The 20175-nt window shown below is 37.2% G+C and overlaps 1 protein-coding gene across 1 annotated transcript in view; it reads right to left on the bottom strand.

The window, feature by feature from the left end:
• Positions 1-20175, bottom strand: part of LOC115521604 (sodium channel protein type 2 subunit alpha) — a 139642-nt gene that overhangs the window by 81855 nt on the left and 37612 nt on the right. The window contains exons 2-3 of the mRNA XM_030326916.2: positions 4530-4847; positions 3293-3411 (exon numbers count right to left, since the gene is read on the bottom strand). Coding sequence (XP_030182776.1) covers positions 3293-3411; positions 4530-4796 — 386 coding nt within the window. The 5' untranslated portion in view covers positions 4797-4847. The remainder of the gene's footprint in view (positions 1-3292; positions 3412-4529; positions 4848-20175) is intronic.

The following is a 20175-nucleotide window of genomic DNA, read 5'->3' as shown; positions in this document are numbered from 1 at the left end:
TATTTAACTATCAAAACAAGATATTAGGCATATCAAAAGCATTTTCAGTTTTCAAAATACACCCTGGCGCAAATATAGTAAGCATAACTTCTCATTCTGCCAAAGTCAAGAAACAAAGCTAATTTGATATGCAACAGCTTCTAATGAAGATAACAGCTCTTTAAGAAACAAGACAGGATTTTCTTCGGAAATAGAGATATTAGTCTAGGCTCAAAATACAATTTTCTTTATTGTGAATGGGCACTTTCTTGTTTAGAAGTTAATGATAATAAATACACAAATGACCTCTTAACTGTGCCCAAACCCACCATCACCATCTCCAAGCATTTTTACCTTACAGCAAAAGGCATGTGCTTGAAGTCAGAAAACCAGGATTTGAGCAGAGGGCTTCTGTTGTGAAGAATAAAAGACAAAATCACTAACCGAATCACTTGCAAACGCTACAGTATTATATACATCAAAGGTTACTAGGCTTTCCTATCAAGTATGTCACTGTCATCAAAAGACTGAAGAACTTATCTTAGACTATTAGTACACTTGCCTTTTCTTTTCTTCTGTCTGTACTCCAAGATGAGATATGTGAAATATAGTATTTTTATTCAGGTAATTAGAGATTTTAAAGAGTCTACCTTTTTCTACATTGGAAGACATTTGTGGCTTATCAGCCATTTATAAGCTTCTTATCGTTCACTTTAGCAAATCTCATAAATTTACCTGGCTACCTTCACATTGCAATTCACATCACTGCAGTCCTCTGAACAACTCTGCCCTGGGGTTTTGTTTCTTCAAGGAAGCCGGTGCAAACCCTCAAATTCAAGTTGTGTCTTGATTCCCAGAGAGCCAGAGAGCCCCCACTATAATCTATGTCCTCAATGCCCAGATTCTCTGATTGAAATTTCTTTCTTTCTTTTTTCTTTTTCCTGATTGAAACTTCTATAACTGCCCTTGTCCTCTACCACCAGGAGTCTCTTTTCTCAAAGGGTCTTAAATTAGGACTCATGGGTTCCCTAACTTCATAGAAGTTTTTGGAGTTAGATGATGGCTTTCATGACATTTTCGAAGAAATACATGATCTCCACACAAAATGGTTAAAACAAAAACTGATTTTTTTTCTTTAATATTGGGCTTTCTTAATTCTGTCTCCTCACTCAGGTTCAGGACAAAATCAATTTTTTCTCATCTATTCAAACCCTCCATTTTGTTACTTGTTTTGCATATAATTCTCCAACCTCTGCTTCATGAGTCACTTATTTATTCAACACTTATTCTCCCAGTATCTAGTTTTAACACAGCATTAGACATAAGTTTGAGTTTTCACATAATTTCATATAAAAATGTTTATATAAAGGGCATATAGTTATTTAAAAATATAATAAATAATTTATGGAAAGGTTTATTTAGTGCAAAGATTACAAATACCCAAAGCATAATAATAGACCATGGCTTATAATTCAGGAGACTCAAATCTAATAGTAACTTTATTATTAATTTCTTTCTTTTTTTAATGTTTATTTATTTAGTTTTGAGAGAGAGAATGCATGAGCAGGGGACGGGCAGAGAGAGAGGGTGACAGAGAATCTGAAGCAGACTGCGTACTGCCAATGTAGAGCCCAACGTGGGGCTCAAACTCACAAATCATGAAATCATGACCTGAGCTGAAGTTGGACACTTAAATGATTGAGTCACCCAGGCACCCCTTTTTATTCATTTCTAATGCTAACTCATAGATCTTTATCCCCCATACCATTGGGTTCTCTTTCTTGAAAAACAGAAGTAAGGAAATATTGCTTTAGATAATTCACAAAAAAAGTATTAAGTCTTAAAGCTTTTCAGATTAAAATATGTTGATGTCTATGCAAAGGACATAGGGGAAGAAGGGGACTGAACTAGATGTTAAAAGGAGACTAAATTCTAAAATGCTGTGCTTTTGAAAACATCATTTACCACACTGCCAGTCAAGTCCCAGGACATGATTTACAGCCCTCCCACCCAGAACTGAAACGAGTTTCCTGTACCAAGTTTATCCTATCTTCAGAATTCCTTACCTTATCTATTTCAAACATTTTCTCAGCCTACTGGGGGTAGCGAGTTTTCTCATCGAAAGCCTTATCATGTCATGGACTCTTTCTAAAGAAGAAATAACATTAAAAGTTGCTCTGAGACTCTGCTTAGATTTCAGTTTCCCTTTCAGGAATCTTACCTCTGGTTCCTGATGTGTATCAATCCTCATCCCGAGGTTTAAGTGTTCTTCCTGTAAAAGTCCCTGCCTGGCATAGCCCAAGTCTTCCAAATCTTTGCTTCCTTGGTTTTCTCAGGGCTGGCTATCAGTCAGACCACTATCCCTCACCTAAAATAAAACCTCTCATTCACAACTACTCTATTTAACTTCATATTACCATCTCCCACCAAGGTGTCATCAATCTCATTTCTAGGAAGTAGTGACTTCAATAAGGAGAATGAAGAATAAAATGAGGATGTATATGGGTTGACAGACAATAAGCCTTTGGAGAGACAAAATTGTAGCAGGACATGTGACTTGAATAAAACATGGCAGCAAGTGAGAAAAAGAAAAAAAGAAAGGGAGAAAGAAAGAAAGAAAGAAAGAAAGAAGAAATAAAGGGAAGGGAAAAAAAGGAAAGGAAAGGAAAGGAAAGGAAAGGAAAGGAAAGGAAAGGAAAGGAAAGAAAGAAAGAAAGAAAGAAAGAAAGAAAGAAAGAAAAAAGAAGATCAGTGGGATGCTGTTGGGGAAAATTTTTGGAGATATATTTGAAAGGCCAGTGTGTATACAGTTACAATTATAAACATTTACTAACTCAAAGTTTTCAAGTGCTGAAATAAAAAGCAGGAAGTAGTACAACTCAGACCAAAAAGATATAAAATTGTTCCATTCAGATTATGTATATAGTTTCCAAATGTGAAAGCAGTAAGGAAAATTAGCTCATGGAGGTTACCCATTGCCTACCATTGTAAAATATGAAGACTTATAAAATGAGAGCCTTGTAACATGATCAACATTAATGAAGAAGTCTTGGATGTAACAAGTAATTTAGAAGGACACAGAGGAGTAGAGAAGAAAGATGTAGTAAGTTGGGGAGAGGCGAACTTCAAGAAGATGAGGAAAACAGGTTCACTTACCTATCATCCCATTTGCAATATGCTAACTGTTGAGTAAGAGGAAAGAAAAAAAGAGCACATCATGTTGCCAACCACACATATTTAAAAAAAAGATTCCCAGCTCAATAATTCAGTCAAAGAACAAAATCATATTAAGCAACTGTTTGAAAAAGGATATGAATGTACCAAAATCTTAATAGCTAGTTTTCTAATGGGGTTGAAGGGAGTTAAAATGTACAGGGCAGGAGTGGCACTGAATCGAGAGATTGCTTTCCCTTTATTCAATACTATAAATGTCTGAAAAAGAAAACACAACATATAAGGCAGAATTTAGGATCTTAATATTAAAATTAAGAACGTTTAAAGAAAAAGGTGAGACCATTATTTAAAATTTTGCATTATAAAATACTATAGTAATACACTATCAACATGCAACACGATGATAGGTGCTTTTTCTGAGCACTATTAACTTTCCTAAATTTGGTAAGTGACCCGAGCATTTAAAAGAGAAAAAAAAATGTAGTCGATGCCATAGGAATTCTTAGCATCCTTATCAAGTTTTGATAGCAGTATTTTAAAACCATATTTATAATTCGCAAAAAGCATGAAAATGGGGCTTTAATTACTTCTTAATTTTGATAACAATTTTCATGAAAACTTCAGAGTTTTCCAGGTGTGTTTTTGGATGAGATTCTTTTTTTTTTTTTTTTTTTTTGAACGTTTATTTATTTTTGGGACAGAGAGAGACAGAGCATGAATGGGGGAGGGGCAGAGAGAGAGGGAGACACAGAATCGGAAACAGGCTCCAGGCTCTGAGCCATCAGCCCAGAGCCTGACGCGGGGCTCGAACTCACGGACCGCGAGATCGTGACCTGGCTGAAGTCGGACGCTTAACCGACTGCGCCACCCAGGCGCCCCTGGATGAGATTCTTTTGGGGTACTTAAGTCACCTACTATTATTTCTTCTGCAGCGAGCCATGGGAAGGGCAAAGTCTATGGTATGAAGGCATAATCCTGCTGATGACCAAAATAACTTACTTAGAGGTTGAGATTGTAAAAATGAATTTAGATACTGCTCCTGGAAATTAATATAATATAATATAATATAATATAACCCTTGTTTTCACTTTTTGATTCATTGTACCGTAAGCTGAATAGACTTTTTGCCCTTCCTCAGTTATCAACTACATGATGCTTCTTTAGTTCTGTTTTGTCCCGGGAATGTAGGTTCAGATGAGTGCTTCCAAAAGACTTGTAGGATAATGGGTCCATTACATGCTCAAGCCCACTCAGCATCCTAGTGATACTTCAGACAGAGGGGAAGAGGCACATCATTCTTTACCAGACATCTGTGTGACTAGCCCAGAGCCAGTTAGGAAGTGGGGGAAGTAAAGACAACGTGTCTAAAAACTCACTTTCTTATTGATATAGTATGGGTCCAGGTCCTCCAAGGGCTCTGACACCATCTCTGGAGGGATGTCTCCATAAATAAATGGCAGAGATTTCCCTGCTTCCAAGTCACTGTTTGGCTTTGGGCCATTTTCATCATCCTCATCCTTACGCTCTTGTTTGGGTCTCTTAGCTTTCTCTTCTGCAATGCGTTGTTCAATAGCAGCAAGGGATTCCCTGGTAAAGAAGCGGAAGCTGTCAGGTCCTGGTGGTACCAGCACTGACTGTGCCATCTTTTCATCCTGCTCCTTTAATCACTGTTTAGCTCCTTGCATAAGAAAGTGCTATGGAAACGAGAGAGAGAAAGAGAGAGAGAGAAAGAGAGAGAGAGAAGCAACAGTCATTAGGATAAAAGGTAACTGTGACAATTACATGATACAGAGATAAAATATATAAACCAATCTGTCTGTAATATTTACTAAGGAAGCTTTATTTGGCATTCAGGGGATTCTCATGCACGCATTCATTTGCTTGCATGGAGATCTGTCTTCCACATCCAGTAGATGTCTATGAGGTAATCTAGTCTCCCACTCCCAAAATGTTTTAAGTGAAAATATCCAATTTCGAGCTCAGAAATGGAGGGTACTGGTTTGTGCTTGCTGTTTCACTTGTGTGAATATTTTGGCAGCCATCTTTTTCAGCATCCTTTCTGAAAAAAAAATATCAGAGATCCAAAACAACAGATGAATAATCACCCAAAATTATAGAACCTGGGCTATGCAAGGATCTTGCATGTATCTCTCCATTTTTTTCCATGTTCCCTTTGGCCTACTTTTCCACCTTTAATAGCTTATTCAAAATCAACGCACCTGGTAAAGAGCTCTGGAAATCCTGAAATGCCAGGCTATGGAAACATAGGTAGATACTGCTTGAAAGCAAAGGAACAGGAAGGAGCGGGGGATGCCCGATTGCATTTGGAACTGCTCGGAAGCTGCACAGGAAGGGATCCAGCTCCTGCCAAACCGGGCAGGAAGTCATCCACGTCAGAGGTCTGGATCTTGGACCCCCCAGGCTTAGCAACCTGCTGCTAACTAGTATAATTGCTTCTTAAATTAACAAATTTGCAACACCTTAGGAAATACTGTAGAAATAGTTCATTTTCTCAAATAGTGCCCATTTCATAAAAATCTCAATAGCAGATTTGGACTGGAAAAAATAACAAGTGTAAGATAGTTTATCTTTTAAACAAACTCCTGTTTTGTTGGTCTTTGCAATAACGTAAATGGAGGTTTACTGTATTCTAATTTTATTTTACTAGACTAACATATATAACTTAACAGAGCACACCAATCATTCCGAATGTTATCTCTGAACCAGTGGCAAGAGTTTCTATGATTTTTGAAATCATACAACCAAAATCTTAACTCCTGAATGCCATCTGTATATGCTCACTTACCTATTTTTCCTTCCTTTTAAAATATCCATCCATTTTAACCCCCATCCTACAGCAATGAGAATTGCCATTTAATTATATGAAGTGCATTTTCTAAGAGTAAATGTATTAATATCCAGAGCATTTCTGTAGCATATGCCAAATCAAACAGGGAAATTTAAAATAACATAAGCTACTGTACCGTTTCTACATTTTTTTTTGAAGTAGAGTAGGACCTTTCAGCCACCAGCTAGCAGACTGCTCTCTCAGTATCACACTATCTCCAAAACATCTCTATTTTACCTCACCCATCCCCAGAGACCCTCATGCCTCAACAGACACAAGCATGAAGAAGGTCCATGCATACTCCATGGAGGAAACTGCCATGCCTGTATGCTCTAATAGAAGAGACATGCTAAAACATGCAGCCAGCAGCTTCAAAATGAAAGTGGTCCTCTGCAGATTCCCCCAAGGATTGTACTGTAAAGGTAGAGAAGCATCACAGAGAATAAGCATAATAAGAATATTAAAACATTACCCCTGCAGAATCTTTTACACTCAGAGTTTGGGATTGATAAGCTGGCACCAAGAAGACTGCAGCTAAAATTCCATCATTCTTTTTTTCTTTTTTTCATTTTCTTTCTTTCTTTCTTTCTTTCTTTCTTTTTTTTTTTTTTTAAATTCTCCTTCAAAGACCACACCTAACTTCCTGTAAAAGGATTCTGGTAACTGAAGTAAGAACAGGCATTTCCTGTTTGGGGACTACAAAATGGCGTTATTATAACTACCACTAGAGGGCGGGGGAACTGTGAAGAGAGAAACCTTTCTCCGTGTACTCCGTGTACGTACACAGAGCCGTGTGTTTGAAGCCGCCCAAATTTTTCACTAATGGGAGTTTTGATCTTCCACAGGCTCTTAGAACGAAACGTTAAGACTTTGCTGATTTCAAAAATTAATTTTGCTAACAGATTAAGTTTCTGTTCATGCTTTTAATTTGATATGCCAGAAATCATTCCATCAATACAAATAATTGAAATTAAGAGTAAAAAGAGAAAGTAAATAATGAACGTTAAAAATAAAAACTCATAAAACAGCAATTATATCAATGAAAGTCTTACGTACAGTGGAATTTAACATTAGCCTTAGCCCCAGAGTATCTGATATCCAATATAGTGCTTTGTTAACTCAACAAAGAGATGGTCTTTGTGCTATACAAATAAAGTTTCTGTTGAAATGAAACTACCTTAATGGGACATCAACCTTATTTTATCTATGATTTTAGTGGCTGAAAAGCAGCCAGAAGAAAACTGAACAGCTAGTGAAATCCTAAATGCCAGTCTTTCAATTAATGACATAGTGATGATTGAGGGCTTACTATCTGCCAGTGACTGGGCAAACATGTCTGAATATATGGTATCATTTCATCCTTCCCACATCGTATCAAATATACTCTTTCACTATCCTGATTTGAAAACTGAAGAAAGGCAGTACACCATGGGTAGAAAAAGTCACCTAAGATCATGAATTCAGGATTCAAACTCAAAGTCTGACACCAAAAATCTGAGAACTTTATTTAGTCATAAAAAGAAACACCTGCTCATGCAATTAAAGCCTGAAATAAAGATTTAAATAAAAATTAGGCGGTGGTACCAATTATATCCAGAAATGGTCCTAATTATTAAATCAAGATATTTTCTAGGTTCATCATTTTCATTAGAAAATGTATTTGTTGGAAACAAGCAAGCAGAAGATAGAGCCAAAAAAGAATTTTTTAGTTACTCTAGCAAGTCTCTTTTGGTTACAAGAGACAAAAGAGTGACTCAAACTGGCTGGAGAAAAGAAGGAAGGAAGGAAGGAAGGAAGGAAGGAAGGAAGGAAGGAAGAAAGAAGGAAGGAAGGGAGGAAAGGAGGAAGGGAGAGAGAGATGGAGGGAGGTAGGGAGGAAGGGAGGAAAGAAGGAAGGAAGGAAGGAAGGAAGGAAGGAAGGGAGAGAGAAAGGAAAGAGGAAGGAAGGAAAGAAAGGAGGGAGAGAGGGAGGAAAGGAGAGAAGGAAGGAAGGAAGGAAAGAAGAAAGTAAGAAGGGAGGAAGGAAGGAAGGATGGAAGGAAAAGGAAAAGGAAAAGGAAAAGGAAATTCATTAGTTCAAGATTTATTGTCAGGGGCTAGCTTTAGGCATGGAATGATTCTGGAATACAGCTGATATTACCATAACTGTTACCTAGTTATGCTGCATTCTTTGGCTCTGACTTCCATGGTGATAGCTTTTTTAGATATTCAACCCTTATTTGTAGTAAGGTTCAATAGCAGCTGCAGCCTCCCAACTTCCCAGACTTAAATCCAATAGGCATAAGACACAGAAAAACTCTCATTGCATCCCACTGGCTCCAGCTGGGTCACATGCCCATCCCTGAAGTAATCGCTCTGTCCTAGGTAATGCTGTGCTTTGTGCTTTGATTGGCTTCCCCTAAACCAAATGTCTCACCCTTGGAACTAGAAGGAAACCTTGCTTAAAACCTATGAACAGTCAGGATTATGGCGGTGGTATAGGGACATTCCTTAAAAGTAGTGATGGGGGGCGCCTGGGTGGCGCAGTCGGTTAAGCGTCCGACTTCAGCCAGGTCACGATCTCGCGGTCCGTGAGTTCGAGCCCCGCGTCAGGCTCTGGGCTGATGGCTCAGAGCCTGGAGCCTGTTTCCGATTCTGTGTCTCCCTCTCTCTCTGCCCCTCCCCCGTTCATGCTCTGTCTCTCTCTGTCCCAAAAATAAATAAACGTTGAAAAAAAAAAAAAAAAGTAGTGATGGGATGCTATCACTGGAACAAGGGAGGGATGAATGCTTGTCAACAAAAACAAGTAAGTGTGTACTCTATTCACATATTGGTCATATGGTAGTATCTCGATACTTGGTAATGCTATAAACACCAGAAGATAAATAGATAGGTAGATAGATGATGATAGATAGATAGATAATTTCTATATCTGCATATATTTTTTCCTACTGAAAATGGTAAAGCTTTACCATTTTCAGTAGGAAAAAGTATATCTGCTATGTATACCATCGTAAAGGCTTAGAAGCCAGGCGAGACAGAAGATTCTTTCTCCAAAATAAATTGGCGGAAAGAACATGTTATCTCCCTGATCAGTGGCTTCTCCTGCTTGGCTGTGGGCCCCATGAGGGCAGGGAACTTGTCTGGACTTGTTGACCACCTTCTAGTCTCTGGGGCTCATTGCACCATGTGGTTTCCCCATACATACATGGTACTGAATTAAAAATGAGACCTAATTTGCATTTGTATCACTAGATCAAAAGAGGTCAAAAAGAAGACCTAGTAAAATGTATCATACAAATAAAATCTGGCTTGTTTTAAAAATACAATTAACTACTCTTTCTTGGACTACAGTAAGAAAACACTGCAGAGAGTTCTTCTTGCCTCTTTATGATCAAGAAAGAATCTATTTGCCTTTGTTGGTTTCACACTGTAAACAATATTTTTTTAAGCAAACATGTCAAAATATGTGTCCAGATACATGTTTTCCTTTTCAAATTATTTTTTAAGTTTATTTATTTGTTTAGAGAGAGAGAAAGAGAACACGAGCAGAGAAGGGGCAGAGAGAATTCCAGGGAGGCTCTGCATTGTCAGCACAGAGCCCGACACGGGGCTTGAATTCACAAACCGTTAGATCATGACCTGAGTTGAAATCAAGAGTCAGACACTCAACCGAGTCACCTAGGTGTCTTTACATGTTTTCCTTTTTAAGTTAGTTACCTTGGAGGTCCAGGCACTTAAGTCAAGGGTGCTGGGCTCTAAATAGTTTTGGATATCCTTCTTTTGATGTTGCTGTTGCTTATCTTTTTAGGGAGCTCATTTACAGTTCTCTTTTTAACCAATCATTTTTGGCACTCAGTTTGTAGCTACACCTGATTTATGCAACATTATCAATTTTGAGGGGCTCTTTTGACTTACTATTATTTTGGGGGCACCATGCTTCTGAAGAAAAGGCAGTAACTTTGGAGCCATGTGGCTCCAAAGTTACTATCTTTACTCTGCTACTTTCTAGCTGTGCTTCTTTAGGCAAAGGACTTGGACTATAGCGAGGATTAAAACAAGATAAGTAAAATACCTAATACACACACAGCAGATGCACCTTATCCAGTTTTTCCCTATGCCCTTAAAGCTCTTACACATAACACTGTACTAAGTAGAAGGAGTAAGACCAGATACAAAGCTAGAAAGAGGTCTGATATTCAGAATTTGCAATGCAATTTGTTATTTAACAATAAAAAAAGGGCAACTTTTTTTAAAGTTCTAAGAGCCAGTATTCTCCCAGATGCTTAGAATATAGTAAGTAACCCACAAGACAAAAAGCAGACAAAATTCTGCCCTCATGAAGCTTATATTCTATAGAAGATATAGATCTACATAATGATACAGATTATGTACGAGTAAGCTCAACATGGAATATAGCAGGTGCTGCTAATTGCTATGGAAGATAATGTAAGAAAGGGAAGGAAAAATATCAGGGTAGGGGGCCAGGGAGAAGGGTGTGTTGTAAATTTAAATAGGGTGCTCAAGGAAAATTCTTGCTGATGAAGTGACATTTAAGCAAAAGTCCCCTGAAGGACCAAAGAAGGCAGCCAAGTCATGAGCCTTCCTGAGTGATGGGGTTCCAAGGGGAGAAAATGCATGGAAAGAACTACAGAAAGGAATTCATATTTGGAAAGACCCGTAGAAAGGTAAATAATACTGAAAGACTGAAACCACACAAGACAATAACACATCAACAGGAAGAAGAAAGTAGAGCAGGTAGCAGGGACAGTGAGTACCACAGCAGATGCTGCCAACCTCAGTTAGGCCTGCCATCTGGTTTCCCAGCAGTTTCACCGGTGACACCTGTGACATAAATGTCAAGATCAGAGCCCAAGCCAGACCCTGAGAAGCAACAATCACACCAGGAATAAAGGAAAGCTCACTGCCACTCAATGTCCCGAGCCTGGGCACAGAACAGAACGGGGGTGTCGAAGGCGGGATAGCCATGCTCTGCTGCTTGGAAAACTCGAAACCTGGATGGCTATTTGTAGGGCAGACCCAGGAACAGCCTTACAGATATGAAAATACAGCAACCAAATTTAGCATCTAGAAACAGCTCAATGTCAGAGAAGTAGACAAGGCAAAATGTTGCCTATCCTTGATGCCTAGAAATATTTGTTGAAATTTTAGAAGATTTAAAAAGAGATAATCTTTCTGACCATGATGACTTTTTAAAAATAAACCAATTTAAAAACAGCATCAATTGAGAAATACAGCTACAAAACAGATATTGTTACAAAACTTTTCGTTTGCTTGCTTTCACGGGTGAAGAGTGCATTTGTTGTCTATTCAACATGTTGCTAGCTACCTTCACTGGTAAATTCCCTTACTTCCAATCAGTCCTGCTGCCTTTTAGAGAGAAAGAATATAGAATTAAGCACTCTGTTCCTCAGTTCATTTAATCTCCTGACATGTAGGGCTTTTCCTCTCTCTCTCTCTCTCTCTCTCTCTCTCTTTTTTCCTTCTTTTTTCCTCTGTCTTTAAATAAGGGTGATTTGTGTCCTGGTCAAATGCATAATGTTGCTGCTGGAATGAATTCAGATCACTTGAAGTAATATACTCTTTGAACAGCAAAGCATTTTGACATTGCTTATTCATTTTCTTCTTTTTCTTAACATTATTAAAATACAATTTTTGCCTGTAAGAATGAATGAAGAAAGGGTATTTTAAATGAAATGATTTCTTGCATTCCATGTTTAAAAGTTTCCCTATACAACTTCATGTATGTGAATTGTAAAAGTGTAGTTAGAACTCACAAGATGGTTGGATTTTTGTACATAGATGTGTAAGCCACAAATGTCAGATCATGTGATTACCATCCCACCACACTGCTGTATCACGTTCATCTGTAAACTGAAACAGGAAAAACAGCAGGCTTGGGAAGGGAAAAGGGCAAAAGGCTCAGGAAAACATACTGTGTCCCCCAATAAAGTAATCACTTGCCTTCTACATATTCATTTGCAGGCTCATACTCATGAATGACATTTTCCATTTATTTTTCTCACTCCCAACCAAACAAAATATACTGAAATCATTTAAAGCAAGGGATTGATCTGTAAAAGCAGCCTCGTCACTTGGAAATTATCAAAGGGCAAGAAATGACTCACATATTTTTTGAAAAGTTCAAATCATGCTTGCATATTTCAAACTGAATATTCTTTGGTTTCTCATAAAAGACACACATTGAGAAAGAGCAAAAGTGAGAGTAAGAAAGACAAAGAGGTAAGGAGGAGGAGGAGAAGGAGGAGGAGGAGGAGGTGGGGGAGGAGGAATGTTTGGAGTTCTACAAAGAAAACAGTCTTCCAAATAAAAGATTTGTAAATTAAAAGATATGACTTAGATTTAGAATAAAACCCCTACTATTCTTTATGGAACTGAGCAAACATTTTCCCTTGTGTTGGCACCATAACCAACGCTAATTAAAATTATAGGTTTTGTGTTTGGAAGAGGGCTTTCCAATAGATTATTTAGTCAGACTGGTTATATTCATTAAAGATTGAACTGAAATCAGAGACAGATGGTTTTGTCTCAGATATCAGAAGAAAGATTTCACAACTTTTCTTCGTTGTCTATTCAACTTTTTAATCACTGATTAACTTATTCTTTAGTTATAATCTCTGTCAATATTAACACAATCCAGGGATTCTTAGGTGTCTCAGTCAGTTGAGTAACCAATTTTGGCTCAGGTCATGATCTTGTGGTTCATGGGTTCAAGCCCCGCATCGGGCTCTGTGTTGACAGCTTGAAGCCTGGAGTCTGCTTCGGATTCTGTGTCTCCCTCTCTCTCTGCCCCTCCCACCCCCCAAAATAAATAAAAACATTTAAAAAAAAAACACACTATCCAGACTGTTTCTGCTACTGTGTCATTGGATGAAATGGAAGCATCATACATACCCTTATATGGGATTTATCAGTGAAAAATTGCCAAAATATTTATTTAGCATTCTGTTTATTGACACTGAAAGGATATTTTCCTTTTAGTTTAAGCAATATCCAGTGACTTCATATAATTGCAGTAGAATAAAAACACTGGCTGATGGTAGGCATGATCCCTATAATTTTCAACCTTCAGTCTGCTTTTCTGCCTCTCCCCTTTCATGTTATTTTGATTATTGTTAATTTAATTAATCAGTTTCTGAGAATAAAGAATAATTAAAAGGAATGGACACCCAGATTTTTAAAAAAATGTTTTTAATGTTTATTTTTGTGAGAGAGAGACACAGAGTGCCAGCAGGGGAGGGCCAGAGAGAGAGAGGGAGACACAGAATTCCATAACAGGCTCCGGGCTCTGAGCTGTCAGCACACAGCCCGATGTGGGGCTCAAACCCACGAACTGGAAGATCATGACCTGAGCTGAAGTCGGATGCTTAACCGACTGAGCCACCCAGATGCCCCAAGACACATAGATTTTTAACATGTTGCATTCTGTAATTCAGTATAGAATATTTTGTCATTTTCTTTATGATTTCTTCTTTGACCCATGGATTGAATATTTAGGAATGTGTTGTTTAATTGTTAAAAAAAAATTGCCTTTTTATACACACCTTATTGTTATTGGTTTCTAATTTAATTCTCCTTTTGTCAAATACTCTGAAATAAATGAAGGCTTACTTTATGACCTAGCATATGGTCTTTGATAAATGTTTCATGTATAATTGAAGAGAGTGTAAAAAAAAAAGAAAGAAAAAATGTATATTCTGCAATTGGAAGTATTATCCTATAAATGTCAATTATGTCTTCATGTTTGATAATTGATGGTATTATTCAAGTCTTCTATATCTTTACTAATTTGTTTTCTATTTTTCTATCAATGACTGGGAGAAGATTGTTAAAATCTCTAACAATAATTGTGTATTTTTATATTTCTCACTTTATTTCTGTCCATTTTTTCTTCTTTTATGTTGAAATTTTATGATTTTGCTATACACATTTAAGAGTGTTAGGTCTTATTACAAATCAGTATTTTTATTCTTATGACATGACCATTTTTTTTTTAAATTTTTTTTTCAACGTTTATTTATTTTCGGGACAGAGAGAGACAGAGCATGAACAGGGGAGGGGCAGAGAGAGAGGGAGACACAGAATTGGAAACAGGCTCCAGGCTCTGAGCCATCAGCCCAGAGCCCGACGCGGGGCTCGAACTCACGGACCGCGAGATCGTGACCTGGCTGAAGTCGGACGCTTAACCGACTGCGCCACCCAGGCGCCCCGACATGACCATTTTTTAACTATGTTAATATTCCTGTCTTGAAGTCTACTTTATATTATATTAATGTCATATAATATAATGACATATATTATATATATTAGTGCTTACACTAGATCTTTTGCTCTTCTTTTACTTCTAACCTGTCTGTATTTTTATACTTAAAATATGTCTCTTGAAAACAGCATATCATTGGATCTTGCTTTTTATCCAGCCTTCTGACAATCTCGAGAGTAGTGAAAATATCCACACACAAAAGACCTTTGCCAGAATGTTCATAGCAACCTTTTCATAATGGCCAAAGCCCAGAAACAACTCACATGACCATCAATAGGTAAAGGAAAAATAAATTAAGATATATGTAACCAGTGGAATATTACTCAACAACCAAATGCTTTGAACTACTTACACATGCAACAAAATGAGTGCTGAGTGAAAGATGCTAAAAAAAAAAAATAGTGCATATTTTATGGGTTCAATTAGGGGAAGTTTTTGAGCAAAACTAAGCTATGGTGTTAGAAATCAGAAAACTGGCTGTCTCTGGAACCAGTATGGATTGACTGGGAAAGGGCACTGGGGAGGTAGAGATGTTTTACATCTTGATTGGGGTTAGTGGTGACAATGGGAGACTACATTTGTCAAAACTCAATTGAATATGCATTTTATTTTATGAAAATTATCCTTCAGAAAAGAAAATGGCATGAGTCCAAGCTATACTGCCTTTCTTCTACTTATTTCCCGTGAAGTCTGTGTGACTACAACAAGCCAGACATGGGTAAGCTGAGACAAACCAACCAGCTTTGTTCACTCCCTTACTGATTCTCTTTCTTTTAAAGAGTGTCCCTATCAGTTGTCTTCACTTCACTGTCTCCATGTGGCTAGGATAAGAATATAAGCCTCTCTGGTAGGGATTATACTTTAATAGGAGGTACAAGCCTATTTATGCCTCTAAGATAATTTGTTCTAAATACTTGGGAGTATGGCTCTTTGATCTTAATACCATCAATATTCCCTGACCCCAAAGAATTAAAAATCTAATTAGGTAGTCAAACATGTAGAAATGTAAATTCCAGTATTAAGCCCAGTAACAGTCATAAGACAGCAGTGTACAAAAACAATACAAGGCAAGTAGCAAGGTGGTATACGATTTGTTTGTGATAACAATGACAAACTTGAATGGATATTTTAAAAATTTTCATAAATGTTTTATATCCATTATTTTATTTTCGTTATTCTTAAGTTTGGTTTATATAATATAAATATGGTTTATAAATTTATAAATTTATAAATTATTTATAAATATGGTAAATATAATATGGTTTATATAAAATACTATATTAGTTTCAGGTTTGCAACATAGTGAGTCAACAATTCGGGATTGCAACATAGTGAGTCAATAATTCTGTAAGTTATGCAATGCTCACTAGGATAAATGTATTTATCATCTGTCACTATACAGTGAGATGATAATACTATTATTATAATAGTATTGACTATATTCTCTAAGCTATACTTTTTATCCCTGTGACTTATTTTATTTAGCACTTATAACAACACTAGGAAGTAGATCAGAGAGGTATAAATAACTTCATCTTAAAAGAAACCAAGGTTTTAGTCAGCCTATGTCACTGGCCATAGAAAATGAACAACAGATGCAAGAGTACGATGTGTATTTTGACTCCCCACTCCAAAAGACTTATTTATTTATTCTATATCTTTTGCTGCTTATGAAAAGTTAAAGGGCTGAAGTGATGAATAAAGACTTCTTTGATGAGGTGGAACTTAGGCTGAGCTTTATTTTTATTAAGTTTTTTTTTTAAATGTTTATTTATTTTTGAGAGAGAGAGAGAGAAGTAGGGGAGGGGCAGAGAGAGACAGAGACACAAAATCCAAAGCTGGCTCCAGGTTCTGAGCTGTCAGCACAGAGCCTGACATGGGGCTTGAACTCAGGAGCCGTGAGATCATGACCTGAGCTGAAGTCGGATCCTTAACAGACTGAGCCACCCAAGCGCTCCTAGACTAAGCTTTAAAGGCTGGGCCAAAAATGGAGGCATTCCAATTGGAAAGGAAATCATAAGCAAAGTCCCAATCCTAAGCAGGACCTGGCTCTGGCCTACAAGAGAAAGCAAAGCAGACCAGGACAATATACATGAAAAGATCACTTGGACTGGAGTAGAAGTTCTTACCTAGATGACGTTGCAGATCTAATAAGGGAAAAATGATAGAGGCCAAAGTGGAGAAGATGTCAAATAGAATGTCAAAGGCCAATGGCAACTTGCTGAAGTTTTTTAATAAGAAAAGTGAACTATCAAGAAGAGAAGTGTACATTATAAAATATTAAGTATTATAAAATGTTAATATGAAAATAATAATACATCAAGATTACAGTTCTAGCACACTAGTGCAAGTAGATAAGCAATAAGTGGCTTATAAAGAAATAAAAGAATTAGGTGCACAAACTTGCTTAAGAAATACTTAAGTGTGGGAAAAAGTTAGAGTAAATGGAAAAAAAATTCATAAATTGAGGTTAACAGAAAGATCAAATTCACCTAATCACTCAATCTTATTATTTAATTCAATCTTCATGATAACCTCTGGGATCAGAACAATTAGTAAACTTATTATACACAAGGCTGCCCAAAGAGGTTTATTTCTTGCCCAAGGACAGATTAGTAAGTAGAGAAGCCAGAATATGGCCTGGGGCAACCTGATGTCCAGTCCAAGTTCTCAACAACTTGGTGCAAACACCCTTTTTGCATGGTGACTAAAATCACCTATATAGACTGTAAAATGTTAGTCATGGTTCTACTTCCTGCTAGTGTTAGGATTTCAAAATTTTATTTTAGGTACTATTACCAGGTCAGATTATGACTACTGCCGCCTACCCAGGCTTTACACCCAGTAGAACCTCATGGGGATATGAAGTCCATGGGGTGGAGTTACCTCATGTGCAAGTTAAGCAATCTGGATTTTACAGTAAGGATACAGGGAACATTGAGGAACACTATTCAGTAAAGCAATATAAACAGATTTATTTCCTAGATATTATTCTGATACTATGGAAGAAGTCTGAAATGTGAGGGCCTTCAGGACAGGAGATAAGATAAAAAGCTATCATAAGAGTCCAGACAAGAGACAATGTATGCCAAAATGAGGCAGAAGCAATGGAATGAGGAGGAAATAATTTGAGCATTTCTGAAGTTGCTTTAGTCAAATCTGAAGTTTGACTGAATGTGGGTGGAGAAGGAACTGCATAAGATGAAGAGAACTCCAAGATTCTTGTCTGAGAGACATGAAGCACAGGACGCAGACAGCTTCTCTCTCTTTCACAGCCCTCACTGATCTTGATGTTCTTTAAAGTCAAATTCCATATGAAGCCACCCAAATTTTGAAGGAAGACAGAATGAAAGGTTTATTACAGAAAACGTATTCTGCCCTGAAATATTGAAGCAAGAAGAGAAACTAAATTCAGGGATGTTAGTGAGGAATCTTCTGCGTAAGAAGGCCAAGTCAGCTGGAAATTCAGTTGGTGTGTTGGGGGTGAGAGGGTCAAGAATGAATGCTTCTAATTATTCCATAACAGAAAAAAATTTGAGAAGTTTGAATGGCTAATAAACATAGTCTTTTAAATTCAAAAGATATACAGGTATATGCTTTTTAAGAGTAGGTAAATATTTCCACAGTTCATTAGACTATCATAGACTTTTTTCTAGAACAAGGAGAAATAATCTTTCAGAAAAGGGTGTTGAAAAATAGATTCATTATTAACTAAAATAAAATATTTTCAAATTACTTCAGTAAAAAGAAATATAATGAAATAGTAAAAAAAAATAACCATCTTCCTTTATTTAAATTTTGTTAGTCTGGCTAAACATGAAAATAGCATTAAGGAAAAATATCCTGATATTTTAAATTGTCAATGAATATAAAATACGAATGGAATTTTTGTTCAAAGGAAAGTGTGGATTCAGCCTGGCAATAATTCCACTAATATGGATGTGAAGAAGTATAGAACTGGAAGGTACTTTAGAGAGAATGTGGTCTATTTCTTTTATTTTAAGGGTGATAAAATTGAAGCTTATAGAATTTCAGAGTATAGATATTAAACATCACATCTGGGACCAGAGCTCTGTTTTTCTGGCTCCTAGTCAGGTCCTCTTTCCACTGGTAATAATTTGTTGTCTCTGAAGAAAGGAAAAAGTTAAAGATTTTTAAAAAGAATGAGAACAGAAGAAATTTGAACTGAAAGATTATAAAAATGGGAATTGTTTTCCATGAAGTAAATAAAAATATCTATTTATTAGAGTCAGTGAATATTTCTATTATATCTCTTTACTCATGAATAATCTTAGGATTTGAAGGCATTTACTTTTGGGTAAAAGTCTGTCAAATACAGACATCTAATCACTCTCCTTCCAACTCACCACCCTCCCATTTGCCAGATGCAAGTGAAAATGCAAGTGAAATGCACACTCTAAAATGAGTTGAGGGAGGAAAACATGGGTCATTTCTGGAAACTAGGAAGAAAGATTTACACATGCCATAAGTGTTTTGTTCCAGAATAATCCACAGGAGCTGACTTCAGGAAAACCAAATACATCCAGGATTGTGGGCATAAGGAAGATCAGTTTAATTCAGAAATAAATGAAAAATGTGCCCAGAGAGTACCATGGTCACAACTGGATCCCACGGCAAGGGTTAGAGCAAGAGTAAGTTTTGCAGCAGCAGTAGGACACTGAGAATATCACCAATATTTCTGAGATGTTTGCCAGATGGCAAAGTCTATGCCCAGCTTACAACAGGTGCAAATAGCCATGCCAGATAAAGAATAGGAATACCGCTCCCCACGAGTCATTGCCATCAGGCAACTGAATTCAGGAAATAAGATTAGTCCTGGCTGCCAAATCTGCATAGTTCCTGCTGTGATCTCTCCTGTTTTCCTTAGGCCACTGGACCTTTGAACTGGCAAAGTTAAAACAACTGGAAATTTAAAGCTTTCTCTTTTGCCTGAAGATTTTTAGATATTTATAGGAAACCATCTTAAATGGTTTCCTGATAGGACCATCTCAAATCCTGATGTTATACACCACAGAATAACATCTGTAAGAATGAGTAAAGAGAAAAAAATCACCAGGCATGTAAAAAGAGGTCATTGTTCAAAATAAGGGGCATAATCTTAATACTGTTGCAGATAACTCCTTATAAAACAGAATTGCTACAAAAAGAAGAGGACATTTTTTCTTTTTTTTTTAAATCTTTTTTTTTAACGTTTATTTATTTTTGAGACAGAGAGAGACAGAGTATGAGTGGGGGAGGGGCAGCGAGAGGGAGACACAGAATCTGAAACAGGCTCCAGGCTCTGAGCTGTCAGCACAGAGCCCGACGCGGGGCTCGAACTCACGGACCGTGAGATCATGACCTGAGCCGAAGTCAGCCGCTTAACCGACTGAGCCACCCAGGCGCCCCAAGAGGACATTTTTCCAAAATGTTTATCTTTGAGAGAAATACAGAGTGCGAGAGAGGGGCAGAGAAAGGAGACACAGAATCTGAAGCAGGCTCCATGCTCTGAGCTGTCAGCACAGACCCCAACACAGGGCTCAAACTCACGGACCCAGAGATCATGACCTGAGCCGAAGTCGGATGTTCAACTGCCTGAGTCACCCAGGTGCCCCAGGAGAAGAGGACATTTTAATATTTAAATATACCCTGATTAAGATTAAGAGGATATTTTAAATGTGAAAGTAAAGCTAGCAGTTAGTAAGAGAGTCCAATTGGACTGCATGGGTAGATTCATAGTACAATATAAACAGTAAACAGCATATTTGAAAATGCAGAAAATTAAATCTGATAAAATGAAGACAAACTCAAGACATTTAGACAGATTTAAGAAGAAAAAGAGGGGAAAAAATAAGAATGACCATTATATATATGAGGCAAAAGCCAGAAG

Source organism: Lynx canadensis, chromosome C1 (genome assembly GCF_007474595.2).
Source record: "Lynx canadensis isolate LIC74 chromosome C1, mLynCan4.pri.v2, whole genome shotgun sequence".
Lineage (NCBI taxonomy): Eukaryota > Metazoa > Chordata > Mammalia > Carnivora > Felidae > Lynx > Lynx canadensis.
Note: the sequence above shows the minus strand (reverse complement) of the source record. Positions and strands in the feature narration are given on the sequence as shown.